At 38.8% G+C, this 23,221-nt stretch overlaps 1 protein-coding gene across 7 annotated transcripts in view; it reads right to left on the bottom strand.

Annotated features, from left to right (window-relative positions):
* Positions 1 to 8,001: 8,001 nt before the first annotated feature.
* Positions 8,002 to 23,221, bottom strand: part of ELAVL4 (ELAV like RNA binding protein 4) — a 144,190-nt gene continuing 128,970 nt past the window's right edge. For all 7 annotated transcript variants that reach the window (XM_077333804.1, XM_077333803.1, XM_077333800.1 and 4 more), the window contains one exon: positions 8,002 to 17,704. In XM_077333804.1, coding sequence (XP_077189919.1) covers positions 17,377 to 17,704 — 328 coding nt within the window. In that variant the 3' untranslated portion in view covers positions 8,002 to 17,376. The remainder of the gene's footprint in view (positions 17,705 to 23,221) is intronic.

A 23,221-nucleotide genomic window follows, 5' to 3' on the forward strand; every position in this document is an offset into this window, starting at 1 on the left:
TTTAGAATGCAGCAGAGTAGCCTGTCTGAAAAAAAGTTCTTATCTTTCAAAAAGCACTGCCCTTAAGAAAGCACACACACAAATACATAATTTTACCCCACTTTTGTGTAATCATGCAGTTTCACATCATTAGATATTGAATTCCCACCAAATGCATGGAACTAGAAGAAGCAGGTTTGTTGCTGGAATATCACATTAAATCACTTTGCTTTATCTAGCAGTAAAGTCCATTGCATGCTGGAATACAATGTGTGCTAGGCAAAGGTTCCCTTTAAATGCTCCATTACCTTCACAGGCAGCTTTGCTTGCAAAGATGTGTGTGTGTGTGAGAGAGGTTTATAGGGACAAGGCAGTCACCTACAAGCTGAGCATGATAGCTGCACTGACCAAATTTTAATTTCTCCCCAATGGATCGGGCAGTGCAGCTAATAGGTAGCCATCCAGTCTCTTTAATTCTCCCCCACCTTTGCAAGCAACACTACCTGCTAAGGTGGGGGAAGAGGGATTTAAAGGGAATGGGCAGCCACCTTCCAGTTGTGCACAACAACTATGCTGCCTGATCCCCTTAAATTCTTCCCCAGCTTTGGGAGGAATTTAAAGGGATCAAGTGGCACCTAAATCATTTGCACATGATCTTTAAATGCCCCCACCTTCGCAGGCAGCTTTGCCTGCGAAGGTGGGGGAGGCATGCTTTGGCTGGCCTCCTCACGTGAATGGGGCTCTGCCTGGGCTCTTTGGGATGTTCAGTATGTCTTTGGAAGTATGTGCACTCCCTTATATGTTATAGATAATAGCAACATAAATCCCTGTGTTTCAGTTAAATATCTGTCAGCATTTCCATTCTGAATATCCTAATCATCAACCTTATATAATTACATTGAATGAATTTGAATATATGTATAAACACAGTTTATTATATAGCACCAATGCTCATTTTGAACCCTAAATGGGAATAGTTTTCCCATTTTAAAAACTTTATTCAGTGTAAATTCATTCATTCAGTGACCAGGTTGAGGGTATCCCAGACACTTTGGTTTTCAGCTATCCCAGAAGAAAGTGGGGCAAGGAGGCAGTGAATTTTGCACATGTGAATGTTAAAATTCTTACTGACTAGTTTTGGGATAGAACTAAAAGTCAGGGGAAACAAAAAAGTTACTCAGATTAATTTAAAATCAAACAGTGAATTTTATTCCATGTTGAAATATTTGTGTTATTAGTTATGTTTGCTTGCATAGGACTCTACTGAGATGTGGTGGCAGCTTTATAGTATCTTTGTATGAATACCTGAACCATCAGGATTTATGTTGAACTGACATAACTGGACACATTTTTTATGGTATCACTTTCTGATATCCTGCAGATTATCAGGTACGTGTTTTTCAATTGGTAAAGCAGAACTAGCAGAAATATGTATAGTGTAATCCTATTTAGAGTTATTTCAGTGTATGCACACAGCTTTCTATGGAGTCGTGTACAATGATGTCAGGGAAGATAGCAAATGTGCAGCAAATCTGGAATACTTTATTTTCAAAAAAATGGAAGAACAGTCTGTAGTTAAAAATTGTTCACATGACACAGAAGAAAATCAGGCATTCTACTATTGTATGTCCTGCACCATTATACAAAAATAAAGCAACTGAGGGAGCTTGGTGCAAGAAAGATTTGCACAAGCATCATACAAGCATTTGCTTCATATATTTCAAAAATGGAATCGAAAAATGTATTATCGGTTGTTTTATCTTTGTATAATGCTTAATCATACAGTGTTTGACAGTATCATGAAATACAATTGAATTTGCAAAAATACTGACAGTCAATCAAAACCTAATAACTGCCTTATTAGATTAAATCAAGGATCTATCTAGTCAGTCATTACATTTCTAAGAGCAGGCATGTGACTCTGGGAAGCTCTAAAACAGAGGAAAGCCTGCTCTTTTTCTCCATTACTTTATACTACTTCTCATTTTGTAGGTTCAATTTAGTTAACAGGCATTCATACAAGTTCAGTGAGAATTAGAGCAGGAAAGCAAACATACTGCTTGACTCAAAGAAGGTATAATTATACAAATGGGGACATGGAATGGTGCAAAAAGCAGCCCCCTTTTATATTGTTGTATATTATTGTGCTGTTACAAACTTGTAGGTGTATGCAAAACCTGATCATTGATATACCACTAAGGGCATGTTAGACTGTTACTGGTGTGAACTAAATATATTTGCTAGTGTGGTGCTCAAACCAGTTTTGGCTTCAAGAAAATATGTAAACAGGAGAAACAGTTGAAGACAGTTGGCAAATTTGCTAAGTGTTTCCTTGAGGGAGCTACATTTGTATGATAATGATTAAATTCAAATTTATTTTAATACAGCACTGCAGCCAGATAAACCAGCGAGAATGTTAATGATTAAATTACATGCCTATTGTTTTCATACCATGACCCACAAAATGGTTATTGTATGTTCCTATCTAGACTCACACTATCTTTAACAGAATTGCCAAAGTTTTCTTGGAAGATGATCCTATGTTCTTGCTACATATTTATAGATATTCGGGCGCCATAAATTTGGAAAGTCAGCATAAAACAGAACAATATAACAACAATATAATAATGAAGTCAAATAAAACCTGAACAAGCTCACACTAGGGGTATTGTTTGGATTTGCATTTTTAACGGGTTGTTTTTTTCCCCATTTCTGCACTGAAATTTGCCTTTTTGGGCGAAGACCCAAATTGCCCCCTCACTTGCCTTGCAGTGAAGGAATCCTCAGGAAACTGGTTTTCACTTTTGAAGTGGGGTCTAAATCAGGCCTGACCAATGCAGAAATGTGTGCAGTCAGGCTTTTCCCTGCACGTGCCATTATGTTTGGGAATGTTCCTTTCCTCCTCATCATCATCCCTCCCTTTCTTCCCCCTCTCAAGGGAATGGTGCCATAACACTGCCCTCTTCCATCTACTGTGCGTCTGGGGAGCAGAGACCACCTGAAACAAATGGTGCTTGCTTGCACCTTTCCTTTAATTGCCCGTCTTCATTTTACCATTCCCTGCACTCGATTGTCCCTCTTCCCTCCAGGTGTTTTTTTAAAAACAGGTTACTGCAGTACAATGCTACTGCATTGTAACATGAACAACTACTTTTTATTATTATTATTATATTAGGAACAGTGAAAGCCACAGGAACTATTGCTGCTGGGGGCAATGATAGCGTGCTCCCAGAAGCCAATGATCAGCAAGGTGCCTGAGGAAAGGTGTCCAGTTGCCTGCACCACCGCCTCTAGGCTCTGATCTGCGAGGACAGCCATAGCATGGGAGAAAAGCAGTGGAGGGGGAGTGGAGGAGGAGGTTGGACTTGACTGGACTTGACTGGCTGGCTACCTTCCTCCCCACTTGTGCAGGTCCTGTTGCCTCCAGAGATCAAGCCTTTATAAGCTAAGTCTCTATAGCTCACTGTCTGCATAACCTGCCTCCACTTTGCCACCCGGAGCCTCAGAACAGCGAAGGGGGGCGCATTCTGCATGTGAGACTCGGTGGTGAGCTGGACAGTTCTCCAGCTTGCTGCTGAGTCTTTTGTGCAGAACGCACCCCTGCCCTTGATCACCTTGTGGGGAAGGGGGGTGATCAAGGGCAGGGAATGATATAATGAAGGGGTGTGATTAAAAGAAAGGTGCAAGCAGGCACAATGTTGAAAAAAAAACTTTTAGAAAAGAGGAAGGGAGCAAAGTATCAGGGGAGGCTGCCTTCTTTTGACAATGCAGAAAACATATGATGAATTACAACCTGGAAAATTAGGGGAGGAAAGTTCAAATACGGAAAGCAATTTTCAACTCACAGCATCCAAATCAAAAGTGAGGCTTCAACAAGGTATGTATCCTAATGTGGAAACGGTCACTGTGTTTCACAGATGGTGTTTTGATAACTAAGTCATGGTCATAGAACAAAATGGGTTTTCAAAAACACAGCATCCTTTCATTAAACTACCCTCATGACAAAACCACGAGTTTCTACTTAATTCCTTACAATCTGACTTTTCCATGAGATTATTTGTTAGCTTTAACCTGACTATTTTTAATACTCCTTGCCATGCATATTTAATTATTGCTGATATTTTTATACCCATTTGGATTTGCCAGATTTTGGTGGGAAAAACAGAGAAATCTAATCTTAATAATAATTTGATGTGATTTTTAATATTCTTCTGTTTAGTCTAGAGTGTTACTTAGAATTACTTCCATCGTTTCCAGTTAAATTGAGAATATTAATGGCAAAATGATAACTACAGGATGACCATTTTTAACCCTGGTTTCTGTGTCTAGGCCATTCAGACTTAATTTTTGGACATATTGATCAAAAGCTTTATTCAAGGTATGACATCATACCTGACATAGCTCATTTGTGTATGGAAAAATTACCATCAGGTGAAAATATTCTTGCAACAAAACTGGTATATGAAAAGTCACTATGAGAAAGATGCACATATGGGCAAATTTGTTGTTGTCATAAACTTTTGCAATGTGTTCTGGTTTTGATAGCCTTATTATTCAACCAAAGACCTTTTTGCACCAGCTCTGTAGGATTTCATTTGCGAGTTGTACTTTTAATTCTCTATAGCAGATGGTGATGAGTGGGTGTCATGCTGTATATTTGCAGCAGATTCCTTATCCTACAAAATTAATTAAGTGCTTCATACAGAGACTTAAAATCAGCATTGTATTATTTGTTAGCACTAATTCTTGTTTCTGAATTTTAAAGGCATATACAGCACAAAATTTGTTTCAATGTTGTTTCTAATAATAAATGTAGTCATAATTCCCAGGTAGGAAACCTATTGCTGTTGTAAATTTGAAATTCTCTTGTAAATAACTCTCATGTTTTGGGCCTGAGCATTAGGTTCTCCAGATGTTGCTATGAAAGTTGCTAAGGAAATTAATCAGTGTTCAATAATATATAGTATACAATGGAAACCTCAGATGCTTATGCAAGCTTCCATACCCTACAGAGATTTCTTGAGAAAAAGTATTCAAAAATTTAAAAACAAGATGATATTAAGCTCTTTTAAACCTAATTTAAATGTGCTTATAAATATTTGGAAATCATAAATTTGACACATCTAAAAGCACTGACATACTACCAGGCTGTGAATAGCCTATTTAACCCCAGGGCATGTCTCCAACCTTGAATGACAAAGCATACCATGAAACAAGAAACAAGAAACAAGAAACAAGAAAATTACACTACACTTTAGGTTGCATCAAAAATTATTTGTTTGCAGTCAAATATTATAAGTCTATACCCAAAGTATGTCTACAGTTGAATAGATTATTGTAAAACCTCATTGTTTTCTCAGTATTTTGATAAAGTTCCATTTCCAGTGTATGTTCACCACAATCTGGTAACTAATTTCCTCATGTCGAGCCTGTTAAAAGCCTCTTTGCAAGGCCAGTGCTCAGAGCCTTTGCCTGTAACAATTAGACAGATGGCAATCAACAAATGGTAGCACCTCATCTGTGGAAATTTCTGTCCCTTAAGCCTCTGTTTTATTCTTTCTTAACAATGAGGCCAGCACTTTTTTTCACCCAGGGTTTTAATATTAAGGGGTTAATGTTTGAAACATTTTACATTCTGATTCTGGCCTGATAATGTTTTAGAAGTTTTATTTTTAGTCTGCTAAATGCTTTAATCAAGTTTAATGATGTAACAATTTTATGTTGCTGTTATATTTTTGATGTGGGACACATCTCCTGGCACAGTACCTGGGATGGAAATGGGTACAGACATGACGTCTATAGCCCCAGCCTAGGGAGCATGCCAGGCTGGGGCAGCTATGGGGCACTGCAGTGAACAGCCAGCTTGGGCAACATGGGACATTGCAGGAGGAGACTGGGCTACTGCTAAGCTTTCCAAAGAGGCCTGGGCAGTCACGTGGCAGTGCGGTGGCTGGACAGAATAGCGCCACCCCACCCGAACAGGGGACATCACAAGGTGGTATGGAGGCTGGGCAGGCCAAAGCCACTGTGAAGGTAAGGAGAGGAGGGAGGGGGGAAGGAGCAGGGAGTCTGGGTGGTAGGGGGGCATCTGGGGTCTGGGCGGAGGCTGCGATGCTCCCAGGGGTGGGGTGGCTTCTGGGGGCCAGTGCACAGCCCATGACTCCAGCCCAGGCGCTGCCTTCCAAGCTGGAGGATCCTGGGTGAAGAGGTAAGGAGGGAGGGGGAGGACTCTGTGTGTGTGTGTCTGGAGGGGGGGAAGGACCAGGGAGTAGGCTGGGGAAGAGTGAAGGAGAGGGAAGGTGTTTGCACATACGTGTGTGTGTGTGTGTGTGTGAGGGAGGGAGGATGGATTAAAGAGCTCTGGAGCCATGTATGTATTCTACATACGTGTGAGAGCCTGGGTGTCACTATTTTTATTTTCAAGTTTACTTTATAAGCGAATTGATGCAGGGTATTTTGGGGGTGGTGGTGGTGATGCATCAGTTTTTTAAACAAACACAATACAATAAAACTTATTAAGAGGTTACTGCAGAAAACCAACACTCCAAATCTATTATGATGATCCTTGTTGTGGCAGTATAGAGATAGCCGAATCAATCAGAGAATTGTGATGATGTTTTCATACAATTACAAAATCCTCACAGTTAAGACATTGTTGCAATAGTGAGCCTTCAACTATCTTGACAGCTGCTGGAAATCCTATTCATCTAGGACTGTGTCAAGACCCAGATCTGCGTGCTTCTGCGACACTGCCCCTCTAACAGACCAGCAGTGTTCAGAACTGTGGGTCCCTCAAGCTGTGTGCATTCATGAAACCAAGCATTTTCTTCAAAAAATAGGAAAAGGTTTATTAGATGGAAAGAAAGGAATATAATTAGGCAACACAATCTGCTTGATTAAATAGCACAAAACAATAGAAGCTGACTTTTCAGTCTAGCATATTGATATTTGACATTAGATGACAGTCACAAAATTTCAGAGTCCAAAGAAACAGGGTTGTGTTCTTCCACAGTTCAGCATAGTCCATGCTTTTGTCTAATAAAATCACAAGTCAGCAGCCCCTTCCATTCATCACTTGCTTCATTATACTCTTTGGTCCTCTGGCATCAGGTGATTCTCCAAATCCAAATCCGGATCAACAATCACAAGACTTCTCTGGAAGATTGCAGTATCACTCCTGCTCCCCTCTACCACCTTATGGATATTTTCAGGAAGAAGAGCTATTTTGTTGTACCCCACTACCTGAAAGAGTCTTAAAGTAGCTTATAATCTCCCCCTAAGACACCCTGTGAAGTAAGTGAGGCTGAGAGAGCTCTCAGAGAACTCAGCTGGCTGCATGTGGAGTAGTGAATCTAAATAAAAGACTGTTGCTGTTTACCAGTGCATCAAGATGGCTTTCCATTGCCACATTCCCGGCTCTGGTCTTGAAAGAGATAAGAGTCTGTGGACAAGATCGATTAATTACAGACACCTACAAAGCTGGAATAAGTTCACTAATATTCACATTAACCTTTGGGAGGAAACAGGGTGCTTTACCTCACAGAATGGGACATCCAATGAATCTTGCAATCCACTTAATTTCCTAGAGGATTGAAGAAGGGGATTTACTATCCTTACATAATCCTGACAGACAAAGAAGAACTCATTGAGTAAGTAAAAGTGGTAAGAGCCTTGGGAAAAAGTGACCATGTCACATTGGAATTTGTGATAACATGGAATCTGAAAACTGAGCACAGCCAGACATATACTCCAGACTTTAAGCAATGGGAGACAATTAAAGCAGCCAGTGAGACTCCATACGCATACAGACAGAAAAGGGATATATAACAAAGATCTAAACTATTATCCCAAACCCATAGGGGTGGTCAAGAATGATAACATCCAAAATCAGCTGAGAGCAACTTGGGAATGTTCAGAGTAGAGAGAACAAAGGAAGAGGTAAGCCTGCTGTTTGGGAAAGCCTAACTGATTTTTGAGAATTCTTGTAGAAGTGCCAGTATTTTGGAGAGCAGCAATGATATCTTAATTTTCAAAAAAAAAAAAAAAAAAGAGTGAGAGAGAGAAAAAAAAGAAAAGAAGATGGACAAAGGAAAAATACAGACCTGCCAGTTTGATGTTGATACCTCGTGGAATTCTACAATTAAATGGGCCATCAATGAGCATCTAGAAAAGAGTAAGCTGATTACCAAAAAGCCAATATGGCTTTATCATGCCAGATTAAATTTGCATTTATTTTTATAAAATTAAGAGTTTGATAGACCATAGGAATACGTTTTAAGGAAATATACAACCAAAGTATCTGAAAAATCTTCCATGATATCCTTGTGGACAATTAAATGTGATTGGGTAGTACTATTGTTAGGTGGATTCATAGCTGGTTGAAAACTGTACCCAGTATATATTGACAAACTGCAACCATGAGCTAAAACAGTAAATTTCACCAAGGAGAAATGTAAGGTGTTACCTTTAGATTAAAAAAAAAAAGAAATCAAAAGCGCAACCAGGGGAGGGGAGACCTGACTTGGAAGATAAGCGTGAGCCACTGATGTGATAGGACTGCTATTCAGATGACAGGAAGCAATCACTCTGTTCTGCACTGGTCAGACCTCACTTAAAGTACTTTGTGCAGTTCTGTACACCACAATTTAAGGACAACACTGACAAAATGGACTGTCCAGAGGAGGACAAGTGGGATGGCAAAGGATCTAGAGACCATGCCTTATGAGGAAAGGTTGAAAGAACTAGACATGCCTAGCTTGAAGAAGAGTATGGAGAGATACCATAGTTGTATTTAAGTATCTGAAGTGCTGTCATGTTGAAGAAAGAGTAAATTTCTCCAAAGGGTAGGACTAATAGGTGGAAAAGACAAGGAAGTAGATTTTCGCTAAATAGAAAAAAAATCCTCCTAATGGTAAGAAATGCTTACCTGTGAAACAACTTGTTTTGGGAGTTGGTGGGCTGTCCTCTGGAGATTTTAAGCATATTGAGTAATGGCTTGAGCTGCATGACCTCTAAGATAAATTCCAGGCCTAATACTGTTTTATTCTTCAAGCCAGGCTGCAAGTCTAGGTCAGTTATATGGGGAAAAATAATCCCATCTGAAAACGTATACTGGAAATCATGGACATGCCACCAAAGCTGAGTGCCATCAAAGCTGAGATTTATGTTTCTGTACATAGCACTAATAAATAAAAAATAAAAAAGCACAAATTGAATCCAGAATTGGCCAAATACATTGCTAAATTACTATAGTATAGCTTGGTGTAGTGATTTAGAATGGCAGCTTCTACATACAGCTATTTGGTTGACCTTGGGCTAACCACAGTCTTGATAGTGCTGTTTTCAAAAGGCAGTCCTGTCAGAATTTTCTCAGCCCCACCTACCTCACGGGATGTGTATTGTGGGGAAAGGAAGAGAAGGAAACTGTAAGACACTTTGAGATTCCTTCTGGTATTGAAAAGTAGGGTACAAAAACAACTCTTTATCTATTAATTATAATAGCTATAATAATAAAACATCACAATAGAGTTGCAGCTATGTTGCACTGGAGTCTTTGCAAGAAGTATGGCTTACCAACAATCAGAAATTCTTGGGAGCATAAACCCCGAAAAAATCATGAAGCATGGTGAAACAAAGATTATTTGGGACTTCCAGTTGCAAACAGATGAACACCTGTACTCTAGAGCATAACAGCCCCGATATCATGAAGATGAGAAATCACAAGAGACAGCAGAATAGAAATAAGACCATCAAAACTACGAATAGAGTTAGAGCACCTCTGGGAGGAGGCTACCATCATGTCAGTTGTCACTGAAGACCTTGGAGCAGTATCTAAAAGTCTGGATATTCTAATTATTGAACAAATATCACTAGCTCCAACCTGGAAGGTAATGTTGCTTGGAACACCAAAAATCCTGCTAGGATACATCTGCAAATCCCATGAACTTGGCTAGATTTCAAACTGCAGAACATCACCTACTAATCAAATACCTGACTGTTACAACAACAATTTTGAGGTATGTATAGAAAGCCAACTAAAGAGGCAGTAGCGCTAAGAAAACAAAGAGCAATGAATGAGCACAAAGAACTGGCAGAACTGAGTGCTATGGATTGGTGTTCACTGCAGAAGATGTTCTGAAGTCTGCACAGGCTGACGGCTCAAGGATTTAAACAATGTACAATGTACTGTCAAAAATTAATCTGAGGATAATAGATCTATGTATTCACTTGTATTGAAAAATTAAGGTTGGGAACATTTAGTAGGACTAAGGAAACAAACTAAGCATAATGGGTGAGAGGCAAGGCTAGACATCATGGCTATCCGTTGACTGAGAGGCTGTCAAAGCAGACCTGGGCTAGGACTATTCAAATCTACAAAATTGGTTCTTGCTGTTTCTGGTCAGCAAGGATACTTAACTTGAAATCTCAGAATCTCATTTTCTGAAAGCTGTTATGAACCCAAGGTCCTCATGTTTAAAGCTGTGTGATTTGTGTCAAATCCTTTAAAACAATCTTCCAGAATTCAGCTATAACAGATATATCAAAGGAACCGCTAGGCTAAGCTGATATCGGTCTAACAGATATCAGTCTAACTTCTATTCCAGGTACTTCTATCCCAGGTGGTTTTGTTTGTTTGTGGAGGAGGGAGTATTGCAGAACTTATAAACATTTTAAAGTGATTAGCCTTATCACACTGGGACAGGGATATTCTTGGATTTTTGAAAGAATTTTGACAAGTGTCTCTCATAAACACAAAAAGTTTGCAAGAAATTGGATAAGTAGTAAGAAAAATGAGCTCTTTCTCAATAGAAGGAAATAATAAAGTATATTTTTTCTAAAAAATGGCATTGGGTGACCTTTATACAGTTTAATGGAGACAAGATGAACATGTTGCATTTGGGATACAGTTGACGGAGTTTTAACCCATTTCCCATCGGTGTTCCTTTATTTCTACCATGTAAATGAATGGGTGCCATTTGCTACTGTGGTGAAAAACAAAGAGTGACTGTTGAGGATGTACTCATTCTGAGTATCTTGATTCATCTAACAAGTACTTCATGTCTTTGTACTGCCCTCTCCAAGGGTCCCTGCAATATAAGATTCTCCAGCATATCATCATCCATCATAATGATGCTTATTTTATTAGATATAATATGCATACACTGTAAATTGATGATGGAAGACATTTTCTCTCCACACCCATATCGCAATATAATACCCAATAAACAGATTTATTTTAAAGGCTGTAAACTGGGAGGGGGGAATCTCATTCCATGGCATGGAACTAATTATTCTCACCACTATGGTAATTTAATCTCTTGCAAAAAGAAACAGTTTATTTTTAGAAGTCCTAGATAACTGCATGCCATCGTGCAACTTGCTAATACTTTTTTTCCATAGTTTGGGCATGAAGTACAGTGTTACAGTTTTATGGGGTACATATTTTCAATTAACAAGCGAAAGTTAGGAAAACAAACACACAGAGAATATTTGTATTTAATTAGATTCATTCTAAATCTTCTGAGGAAGAGATTGCCCTAGCTGTAAACAAGGTGGAGAATAAAATCGTTTAAATCTCAACATGCATTTCAAAATATGCTACTCTTTAGACATCTAGATGGCAAATATGGCAGTATCTAGGTCATTTAAAAACGACTATTTATTAATTCAGCAAGCACTACAGCTGTGTTTATTTCAGCAGAGCTCTGATAAAAAGAACTGATATTATGCAACTCCAAGGTCCTGTTTTGTGTTCATTAAGAAAAATCACACAAAGTTTATTGATGCTGAATTAGTAGCAGTTTTTCAAATGCTTTCTGAATGCTCCAGATGATTTTTTTTCATTGAGGCTGTTTTGCAAAATGTATTATTACAGTCATTCAATATACATCTTCAGTCAGACAATTCATGGCTGAGAGAGTTTAATATTTTCTATTCTGTTATGTCCAAGTTTCATTTTTTCTTTGCACAATTGTTATGCTAACAAAATTATAACATATACAAAGACAAAAAATCAGAGTATTTCACAAGCCTCTTTGCCCATTCTTTTGGGGCCAGGTCACTGTGCTTTTCTAAAACTCCCTAAATTCTTTCATTAAAAAAATAGATTAAGGGCCAAACTAGATGTGATGGCCACTGACATTTTAAAATAATTTTAAAATGCTGTCAGAGCCCAATTCTAATCAAGCCCATAGTGCAGTGGGTAGAGGTAGTTGCTTCCCCTATAAACATCTTATCAAATACTGACACTGTGCCCCCCCCAATGACTTTTCCATCACTTGAAAAAACAGGTCAGAGAGCAGAAAAAAGAGTGCTATGCGGTAGGCTCAAACAGGATCAAGCCCGTATGCTATTTTTAAAGCATCTTAAAGTGGCAGCTGGAGAAGACTCTTGCGAGTCCCTTGGACTGCAAGGCGAACAAACCAGTCAGTCCTAGAGGAGATCAGCCCTGACTGCTCTTTAGAAGGCCAGATCCTGAAGATGAAACTCAAATACTTTGGCCACCTCATGAGAAGGAAGGACTCCCTGGAGAAGAGCCTAATGCTGGGAGCAATCGAGGGCAAAAGAAGAAGGGGACGACAGAGAATGAGGTGGCTGGATGGAGTCACTGAAGCAGTAGGTGCAAACTTAAATGGACTCCAGGGAATGGTAGAGGACAGGAAGGCCTGGAGGATCATTGTCCATGGGGTCGCGATGGGTAGGACACGACTTCGCACATAACAACAACAACAAAAAGTGGCAGCAGGCAGAGTCCCTGTTATTATTGTTGTTAGGTGCGAAGTCATGTCTGACCCATCGTGACCCCATGGACAATGATCCTCCAGGCCTTCCTGTCCTCTACCATTCCCCGGAGTCCATTTAAGTTCGCACAGACTGTTTCAGTGACTCCATCCAGCCCCCTCATTCTCTGTCGTCCCCTGTAGTAGAGTCCTTGTAGCACAAGAATAATTTTAAAATGCAAATATTTATTACAATAAAGTGTGCATGTTAAAAATTAAAAACATTGATCATTTACAATTGTATATCATTTCACAACTACACATGAAACTGAGACCAAACACGTTTTGACCCAAGTTATTTTAAAATGCAGTAATACATAAAAGGTATGTATGATGCCACTCCGAATAATCTATCTTAATATAAAAAATGTCTGGTTTGGAGCCCACAGTTTAAAATATAATTCCGAAGATCACCACTCTGCATTTGCCCAGTTCTCATTCAACAGTGCATAACAGTGCATACATGACACATGAGAATTCACTGTTGAATAAGAGCTGGGCAAATGCAGAGATTGGTGGTCTTTGAAATTATATTTTAAACTGTGGGCTCCAAACCAGGCATTTTTATATTATACAAATAGATAGATTAGTTGAAGAAATACTATATAGATCTTCTTTACCACCCAGCAAGCCTCAACATTTTATGTATTAGTATCAGTTCCATGTGTAGTTCTGAAATGATATACAATTGTGAACTATCAATTTTTTAATTTTTAACTTGTGCACTTTATTATAATAAACATTTGAATTTTAAAATTATTCTTGTAGCTCAACCTTCAGGTTCCTAACTTGTCTGGTTAGGTTGGATTTTGGTTCCTTTTTTGGTTTTGTAGAGTCATAGCAGCTACGACACTGTCACTAGTTTATTCCTTAGCGACTGACAGTATGAAGATAGCTGAGTTAAGGATAAATTTATTCCAGATATTCTTGCTTCAGGATCATTGATCATATAAGGAAGTTCTTCCATGCCATTCAAAACCCCATAAATATCTTGAAGAGGGAACTACTAGAAAATCCACCAGCAAGGAGGTTTCTTAATCACAATGGACAAGGGTGGTTATATATTACCCTCTAATAGCTAACATATACTTAGAAGTTAGGCAATCTCACTTGTGAGTCTCAACAGGACTGTACTACTGTGCTCTTGTGAGACCAACCTCACTTTTTGACAGGTCTTCTTTCCTATTCTCTTAAAAGGACAGAAATTGGATGGGCAAACTTAACTTTTCTCCCCAGCAATTATTCTAGGGCGGGAATTCCCAACTAGAGTTCCATGGCAGCACCCCAGATGTTCTGCGGCCTTTCCCAGAAGTTCTGGTGCCCATTGGCATCACTGGAGCCCACTTCCTCTGTTGCTTTAGTCTAGAAAGTTTGCATGTGTTAGCAGGCAGCAATTTCTCCCTTCATCCTTCTCTTGTTGGGGAGAGGCCTAGCCATACACCCCCATCCCTCCATTTGGTATCATTACTGCCAGTCCCTTCTCAGGCGTTTAGGATATTAAGAGTTCTCCTGGGAAAAAAGACATTTGTGTGTTTTTTAATGCTGCTTTTATGTTTAGGTGCTAATGCTTTCACTTTTCAATAAATGCTTATGTTATTGCTAGAATGTTATTACTTAGATTTTAAAAATTCTATGATGCAAATCCATTTGAAGGACTGAGAAGTGACATCATTTCCAGTGACATGTCACTTTGGGGAGGGGTCGTGGTATGGCCAGCTGACATCATTTCCGGTCTAAGGCATTTGTTTCTAACTCTTGGATCATGTGACAGTATTTCCTGCCCCAAATTATTCCTGTTCATTCAAGGAATTGAAGACAGGTCATCCTATGATAGCTGTTGATTAGGACGTCTTGCTTTTTTGTTGTGAAACAATAAGGACATTCCCTGTCAAGAAACAAAAGTGAGTCTACTTCTCAATACTGAGTGGGACAGTTTCAACAACAAAGCCTAGCTCAGACAACAAAGACTTGAGAGCTCAGTTCTCAAAGAATTTTCCTTGTCCATTTAGGATTAGCCTCTTAGAAAGGGTTACAGTGCAACAGATATGCAGATGTACTGCTAACTGCATACAAGGAGAAACTGGGAAGAAAAAGGATCTGAATTAGAAGCATGATTACAAAATTAGAGAACATGTAACCACATGAAGTAGCTGCTTTTATGAAGACATCTGAACACATTTAAAAATATGGCAAGTCCATAGCCATTCTACACACTTTCATTTATTTCTGGATAATTTAAATACAAATAATTCAAACACAATGAAGTTATGAAAAAAATTACAATACTTTCCCTCATAAATTATCTAAACTAGCAAGTTAAACATGAAGTCATAATTGTAACTAAAATATACAACTGCTCAGTCCTAAGAAAGATTATTTTTTAAAAATTTCAGATAGTAAAAGATATTGTAGAGAAAAAATTCCAACATGCCTTCCCCACTAATGCTTAGAAATTGCAACAAAACTTTCCCAGCCAACTGTGCTCATTTACAGATGATGTAGAAAGGTTTTCCCCAAATGCTGAATGAGGGTATTCTCTTTTTTGTTTGAATCTAATGTAAAATGGAAATGAACGGATTAAAGTTAGATGCAGCCTTTGATTTTAAATCATGGATTTACTACAAAATGTTTTCCTCTTTAGTGTGAAAAAACAGTACTTTGTTTACATGCAGTTAGTGGGTATAGCATGGAAAAAATGCACAAAATAAGCACAAGTTATAAAGAACCATAACGTTTTATTACCATTAAGACTAAACTGGTATTGAAAAGATTTTATATAACAAGACAAGAAAAGCAATAGCAAATTTAACTATCAACTAGATTATGCATAGCGAGTAACTGTTTCTAGTACTCAGGGAAGAGCATGACCTTTTATGTTTTAAATATATTACCATACAAAGCACAAACATACGAAAAGGATCAGTGCACTGGACATGGGAGAGCACCCCCTCAGTCATTTTGTTCCCTTAGCTCTGTTTTCCCCCAATTTGAATTACATTAAAATAAAAGACCCAGTTGTTTTTTTTACTGTGCAGTAAGAAAAAAATATTCACAACAAACATGACAATATATCAAACAATATTTCTACACAAGTTACCTTGATACCTTTTGCCACTCAAGTATCATAAGAAAACATTTTAAGACATATACAAACAAAACTAGCAAAGTGTTACAACTTATAATAAATTAACCAAAAGAAAAAAACTTTATATATATATATATATATTTATATTATATATACACATACACACACAACAAAATGACACAATAATATGCTTCTTCCCATAGTTTAAGTAAACAAATAAGTAGACTAGCCAAACTAGCAATATTTGATTTTGGCATATGCGTCACATCAGCAATTAAATAAATAAGTGTTTCAAGCAACATAAAGAGTGTTTCAAATGTGCCAACATAGCCCAATTTATATCAGGATGGGCTAGAAAGTGAATCTGAAAATTCTTAACAAATTTAAAGCAAATGTACTTTTCTGTCTAAACGCTTTACATTTAACTATGATACTAAGATATGTAAATAATTTTGTAGCACCTACTGCTTGAACAAAGGAAGTTTTTGATTAAAATTAATTTTTCCCCAAAACTTTTGTTCTGCTGATATCCCATACTGATGACTTAAAGAAAAACCATTCTGCAACTCATCTCCTTGCTTTTGGGTTTTGACTGTGGGTAACTGTGTGCCTGGGAAAAACACTCTCCCGTTCTATATTTAATATTTTTATTACATGCTATGAAAAGATACGAAGATCATCTGTTTGTAACCCATCCTTCAAAAAACAATCTACTTAATTCCAGTTTAAAACACACATCTTGATCTCTAAAAAGTTACCAGTGCAGTATGAACATGACAAAGTTGTCAATTTCCCCCTAAGTTAGCCAGTCAAAATATTTTTTTCTCAAATCCAGATTCTCTTGTAAAAATTCTTTATATTTTATAAAAATAGATTTTTCTTGAAACCCATTTTCAGCAAAGAGACCACCTCTTTGGCAACATTGTTAATGTTATTTAAACTGTTTTGTCATCAGGTATCCCCCCTTTTACCCTATCCCTAACAGAAGACTGTTTAGTTCACATGATATTTTAAAAAAAGGAAAAAATAAAAAACGTTGCAAAATTAGGCTTTTTGCTTTTTAGTTTTTATTATTCCCCTCTAATTTAGGTTGGGGGTTTACCAATCTGATTGGATTAAACGTTTTGGAACAAAAGAACAAAATCTGCTAATCCCATTAGTTTGTAAAAATGGTTTTCGTTTTTCAATTTTCTTTTTTCAAATGAGTGAATGGTCATCTTAAAAAGACCCACCTTCAAGGAAGGTAGTAAAACTAGCTGGCTGGGTAAAAATCCCTGCACATTGTTATCTATGTATATTATATTCAACAACGACAGCTATGAAAGAACATTCAATGCATCAAAGGTTTTTTTTTTTCTAAGCATTATAAAATCCTTTCCTGTTCACAGGATATCCAATGTTTTAATACTTAGGCAACACTGGCTTATAGAAGTCCATGGTTGAGTATAAGCCTTCAAGAGTTTTTTGTTTTGTTCGTATATATATTTTTATATATATATATATTTATAATAATTATTATTAAGGATATGAAATTCAGGATTTATGGGTTTTGTTGGTTTTAAAGGAAACTTGCAATACTCTGTCTCCTAAGCGGTATCCATTAAGGCTGGCAATTGCCATGGCGGCTTCATCGTAGTTTGTCATGGTGACAAAGCCAAATCCCTTGCACTTGTTGGTGTTGAAATCACGGATCACCTTGACATTATTGACTGCTCCAAAGGGACCAAACAGCTGCCACAGCACACTTTCATCTGAGTCAGGTGATAAGTTGTAGACAAAGATGCACCATCCAGTTCCAGTATGGCCAGGAATATTCATTCCCACAAGGCTGGTCATCCCATCAATAGTGATTGGGGAAAACCTATCAAGTTAAAAAGGAGGGAAAGAAAAGGGGGAAAAAAGAGGACTAATATATAGACAACAATTTTCAGGTACAACTTGCATAAACAAAACATACATACCCTTCTGTGACAAATACTAATTCTATTACAACTTCAATACTACAACTAAATGCCCCAGAAGCCACAACTGCTATTCTTAAAAACACTGGAACTACATGTTGGCTTTGGAAAATTTGGTCAAACTTCAGTGCACTTTGTAGTTAAAGTAGTGTTTATATTTGATTAGGCTGCAGCTAAATACTTTCCGACCATGATAACATCCAACTTCTGCAAACCTTTAAATGATTCAGTATATTTGTTTCTTCCAGATTACTGTATATTTGTTTCTTCCTTACCAAATGCAGTAAAAATAGTTCATGCTGATTGTGTCACTGCATATTCTTCCTTGTGATGACTCAAAACTCATTTACAGGCATAACTAACATCCAAATCAGAGGGAAAACATGTGAGCAAAATGGCACAAAAAGGATATTTGTGTTAATGTGCAGAGACCACTGTATTTGAAACTATCAAGAATCCAGAAACATATATGATAGATTACAACACCTATCCAGCCAAATGTGTGATGTCAAATATTCATGTACAAGCACGGGACATATGAAGACTTGCAGGGGCATTTTGACTTCCTCTAGTTCTCCTTCACCCACTATTTCCTCTTTTCCTTCCCTGGCACTCACCATAATCTTTTCCCATTTCCTGCTTCCTTCTTTTGTTCTGACTCACCCGTCAGTCTATCATTATCTGCTTCCATCTTCAGTTTTACCTCATTCCCTCCCCCTGGCAGATTCTCCCTGGGAGAAATCTCACTGCGTTTTACAGTGGCCTCTGCACTGGCTAGTTCCATCTGTGCAGTGGCTGATGAGCCGGGCCCAGTTTCGTGATAGTTTTTGGCCTAAGTGGTGTTACCAATTTTTATCCAGTGATCTTTACCGATCCTGTCACTGATGAGATCTTGTCCATCTGGCAGAAGGACACAGGACCGTATCCTTTTCAGGGCTGTTTTGTCCTTCAAGTACCCCCCCCCCCGCCTCCAATGGCTCTGCTTTATAAAAACCAATAGCTGGAAGGTTCAGCAATATAGTTGTGATTGCCTAATAAACTGCAAAATGGTAAGTGGGTATTCTTTTTTTTTTACAGCTGTTGTTGCTATTATTATTATTGGATTTGTTGCCCACAGCTATCAGCAAGCCATATTGCGGCGGGTTACACAATAAAACCCAACATAAATACAGTTAATAACCTCCTTTAAAATATAAACTCTGATGGCGAAAAGCCTATCCTCTCACCCCCACAATAACTAACCCCCTCTTGGTGCACCATGGAGGGTTTCTACGGATGCTGGTGGTCCACTACAAAGCGATGGACTGGCCTTCTGGAGGGGCCCATCTGATCTTCCATGCCCTGGCTTCAACTATAGACCTGGTGAAAGATCTCCATTTTACAAGCCCTGCAGGATGCAGAGTTCCCACAGGGCCCTCTGCTCTTCTGGGAGCTCATTCGGTCAGGTTGGGGCCAGGACAGAAAAGGCCCTGGCCCTGGTCAAGACCAGACAAAATTCCGAAGGACCAGGGACCACCAACAAGTTGGTACCCACAGAGCGCAAAGCCCTGCGGGGGGCATAAAAGAAGATGAAGACGAAGACGAAGAAGAAGAGTTGGTTCTTATATGCCGCTTTTCCCTACCCGAAGGAGGCTCAATGCGGCTTACAGTCGCCTTCCCATTCCTCTCCCCACAACAGACACCCTGTGGGGTGGGTGAGGCTGAGAGAGCCCTGATATCACTGCTCGGTCAAAACAGTTTTATCAGTGCCGTGGCGAGCCCAAGGTCACCCAGCTGGTTGCATGTGGGGGAGCGCAGAATCGAACCTGGCATGCCAGATTAGAAGTCCGCACTCCTAACCACTACACCAAACTGGCTATCGAAGGCAAAGACAAAGACAAAGATGAAGAAGAAAGAGGAGAGGGGTGTGGCTAAAGATGTCGTCCTGAGAGGGTGGCAGGGCATCTGCTCTGCTATCTCTGAAGCCTGACAGGGGTCAATTGTGCAAGCAATTGGCAGAAAAGAGGAGGGGTACGCAAACCTCACCTCACCTTTCTACCCAGGAAGTTCTTGGGGCCGTCTCCAATCCTTTAGGGAGTATATCTCCCTGGATTATAGGCTGTCAGCGTTCCAGGTCCAGAGGACGACTGCCATTTTCTACCTCGGACTTTCTTTTCTTTCTTTAATCTTAAAGTATCTGCTTCAACCCTACATGATGATTTACCACAAATGAACGCTTTGAACTGAGGGGAGGACTTCGGCTGAGTTCCAAAACATCATTTACTGCAAGTATCTCTCGCTTTTTTTTTCTCCGTCTCTCTTCCTGCATCAAAGCCCTTTGTTTCCCCCCTCCTCTTACTCTGCTCTGCCTGAAGCCACCTCGTTAAGAGGCAGGCTAATTCTCCTAACTAAGCAGAAGAAGGATTCAAATCAACTCGAATTAATTGGCAAAAGCTCTTATTGTAATTGTTTTGGTTTTCGGAGATAGAGATAAGAGCAGTGAATGTGAAAATCTCACGAGAACTTTGTGCCAGTACGAGAATCCCTGCCTTAACCGGCTTCAATACGTCACATGCCTGTGCCGGAACATTAGAGGATAAAACAGAGGACCTCTACTGGCCACTTGTAAAATTGTTTGGGGCCGGTTTTTTTTAAAGTCAAAATCATGTCTATGTTAAAAAGATTGGCTCATCTAATAGAGATACAAACCCAAGATTACAAAGTATTCTTAGATGGATTGATCAAAAATATCTCCAAGGAGATCCAAGATGGCAAGGAAGAAGTCTTCAATAGGAATGATGGATCAATAACAGTGACTGATGACAGCTTTAAACAAGGTGGAAAACCAACAGCAGAAGAGAAATCTGAAATTCATATCTTCAAGGAGATCCAAGATGCCAAGGAAGACGTCTTTAACAGGAATAATGGATCAATAACAGTGGCTGATGACAGCTCTAAACAAGGTGGAAAACCAACAGTAGAAGAGAAATCTGAAATTCTGGAGACGGAAAATGGGATGCCGGAGTTCTGCAGCCCAGATAAGGACACCCTTTTTAAAAAGACATACAGCCATCTCAAAGCAAGAGTGTACAAAAATCAATCAAAAGAAATATGGATCTGCAGTGAAAGTAACCGATTTAAAGGATCTCTCTGGGGAAAAAATTGTATTGATACTGGAGTCCAGGAGGTGCAACGGCCTCAAGATTTATCGATGCATATTTTGCGGGAAAGAGTACAACTGCACTTTCTACGCCAAAGGCCAATGGGACAGAATATAATTTTACGGGAACGACAAGATGTAGCAAGCCTCGAGATGAGACCCCCTTAAGAAGACCGAAAGCTCATATTGTTTTATGTTTAATGTTATACCGTATTCTATATTTCCATTTTTATGAAAAAGGGGAAGCAGTGTCTCTTTCGCTCTTGTTTTTTTTTTTTTTTGTCTCTTTTCTTTTATAGGCATATAGGTAATATAATCATTAGTGCTGAAAATGTAAAATGGGGTTCTCCCCCCTTATTTTTTCTTTCTTCTATTAGTGAATTGTCCTAGGACTAAAGCCTACTCTGAGGATGGTTCTTAGAATGGGTCAAGCAAAAATTGTTTTGTAGATGTATTAGAACCAAGGATAAGGAGAAGCTATAGAAGACTGAAAGCTTATATTGTTCTATGTTTAATGTTAAGCATTTAATCTAAACCTGGAAATCTTATTATTCTCTGTATTAACAACATATACTGTATCCTATATTGCTATTTTTATGAAAAAGGGGAAGCAGTGCCTTTTTTCTCTCTTGTTTCTTTTTCTTAGTAGGCATATAGGTAATATAATCGTTAGCGTTGGAAATATAAAATGGGGCTTTCCCCTCTTATTATTTTTTTTATTGGTGTATTGTTATAGGGCCAAAGCTCATATTGATCTGTAGAAAATGCAAAGCTCTCAACTTATACCTGTCAGGATGGCTCTTAGAATGGGCCAAGTATAAATGGTTTGTAGATGTATCTGTATTAAGGATAAGGAGAAATTATGAAATCCTTTTGTAATTTTTTTTCTTTGTACATCTTTAAGGCAAAGCCCTACTTTCCTCTCCCTTTATCAGGGTATTGATACAGGGCCAAAACTAATACTGTGCTATAAGAAATGTTTAATGTTAAGCATCTAACTCAAACCTAGAAATATCTGCTAGGATAGCTCTCAGATTGTATCAAGCAGTTAATGTGAGGTCTACGATCTCTCAAGTAAGTTGATTAATTATAACTTTTCTTTTGTATATCTAAACAGGCTTTTTTTTTTTTTTTTTTTAATGTAGTGGAAATGTGGATGGCTCTTAGACTCATGGCTCTTAGAGTTTTGGGCAAAAGTTTATATCACTGTGGAGTCAATGTGGGGTCGTATATTCTCAAATGATGACTATATTTCTATCTTTATGAAAATAAAAAAAATCATTATAAAAAAAAAAAAAAAAGAAAAGGTCAGGCTAATATGAAGGAAAAATCAGAAATTAAACAAGTGTCATGCAGATTAAAAAAAAAAAAAAAAAAAAAAAAAAAAAAAAAGAAGAAAGAGGAGAGTTGGTTCTTATATGCCGCTGTTCTCTACCAGGAGTCTCAAAGTGGCTTACAATTGCCTTCCCTTTCCTCTCCCCACAACAGACACCCTGTGAGGTAGGTGAGGATGAGAGAGCCTTGATATCACGGCTCAGTCAGAACAGCTTTATCAGTGCTGTGGAAAGCCCAAGGTCACCCAGCTGGCTGCATATGGGGGAGTGCGGAAACAAACCTGGCTCGCCATCTTCCTAACCACTATACCAAGCTGGGTGAAAGGTGGTCCCTCAGGTATGTGAGGCCCAGACTGCGAAGGACGTTAAAGATCAAAACCAGAGTTTTGGGGAGTTTGGATGACTTTTGATCTTCAGATTTTTTGGGGGGGAGGGGTAAGTTTTTTCATGTTTGTAAAAAGTCTTTCCCTAGCTTCATTTTGTGGCTCTATTCTCTATGACAAACGTCAGAGTTAGATATATGGCAATCAGAGGGACTCAAAAGTATTTGCAGGGGGAATCTCATTTCTGCCTCCCCCACTATTTTTCTTTCCCTTCCCTGAAAACCTCATATCCTCTCATATTTTCTTGCTTTTGTTTCTCTTTACCACCCACCAGCCATCTTACCTTGTATACCTCTTTCTTCCACTATCCCTCCTTCCCCCCCCCAATCATTCTTTATTTGGGAAAACTAAGGCTCAGTTGTACAGTGCCAGCCACTGGGCTGGGTCTAGTTGAGCAGTGCTGACTGTGAGGACAGGCCCAGATTCAAGGTTGGGGACCTACAAAGACTTTTACAGGACATTTCATTTCTCCCCATATGCCCCTCCCTACACTATTTCCTCTTTCCCTCCTCCTCAAAATCTTGCCCTGCTTATTTTTCTTCTTACCACCCACCCACCTTT

Source organism: Paroedura picta, chromosome 4, assembly GCF_049243985.1.
Source record: "Paroedura picta isolate Pp20150507F chromosome 4, Ppicta_v3.0, whole genome shotgun sequence".
NCBI classification, from domain to species: domain Eukaryota; kingdom Metazoa; phylum Chordata; class Lepidosauria; order Squamata; family Gekkonidae; genus Paroedura; species Paroedura picta.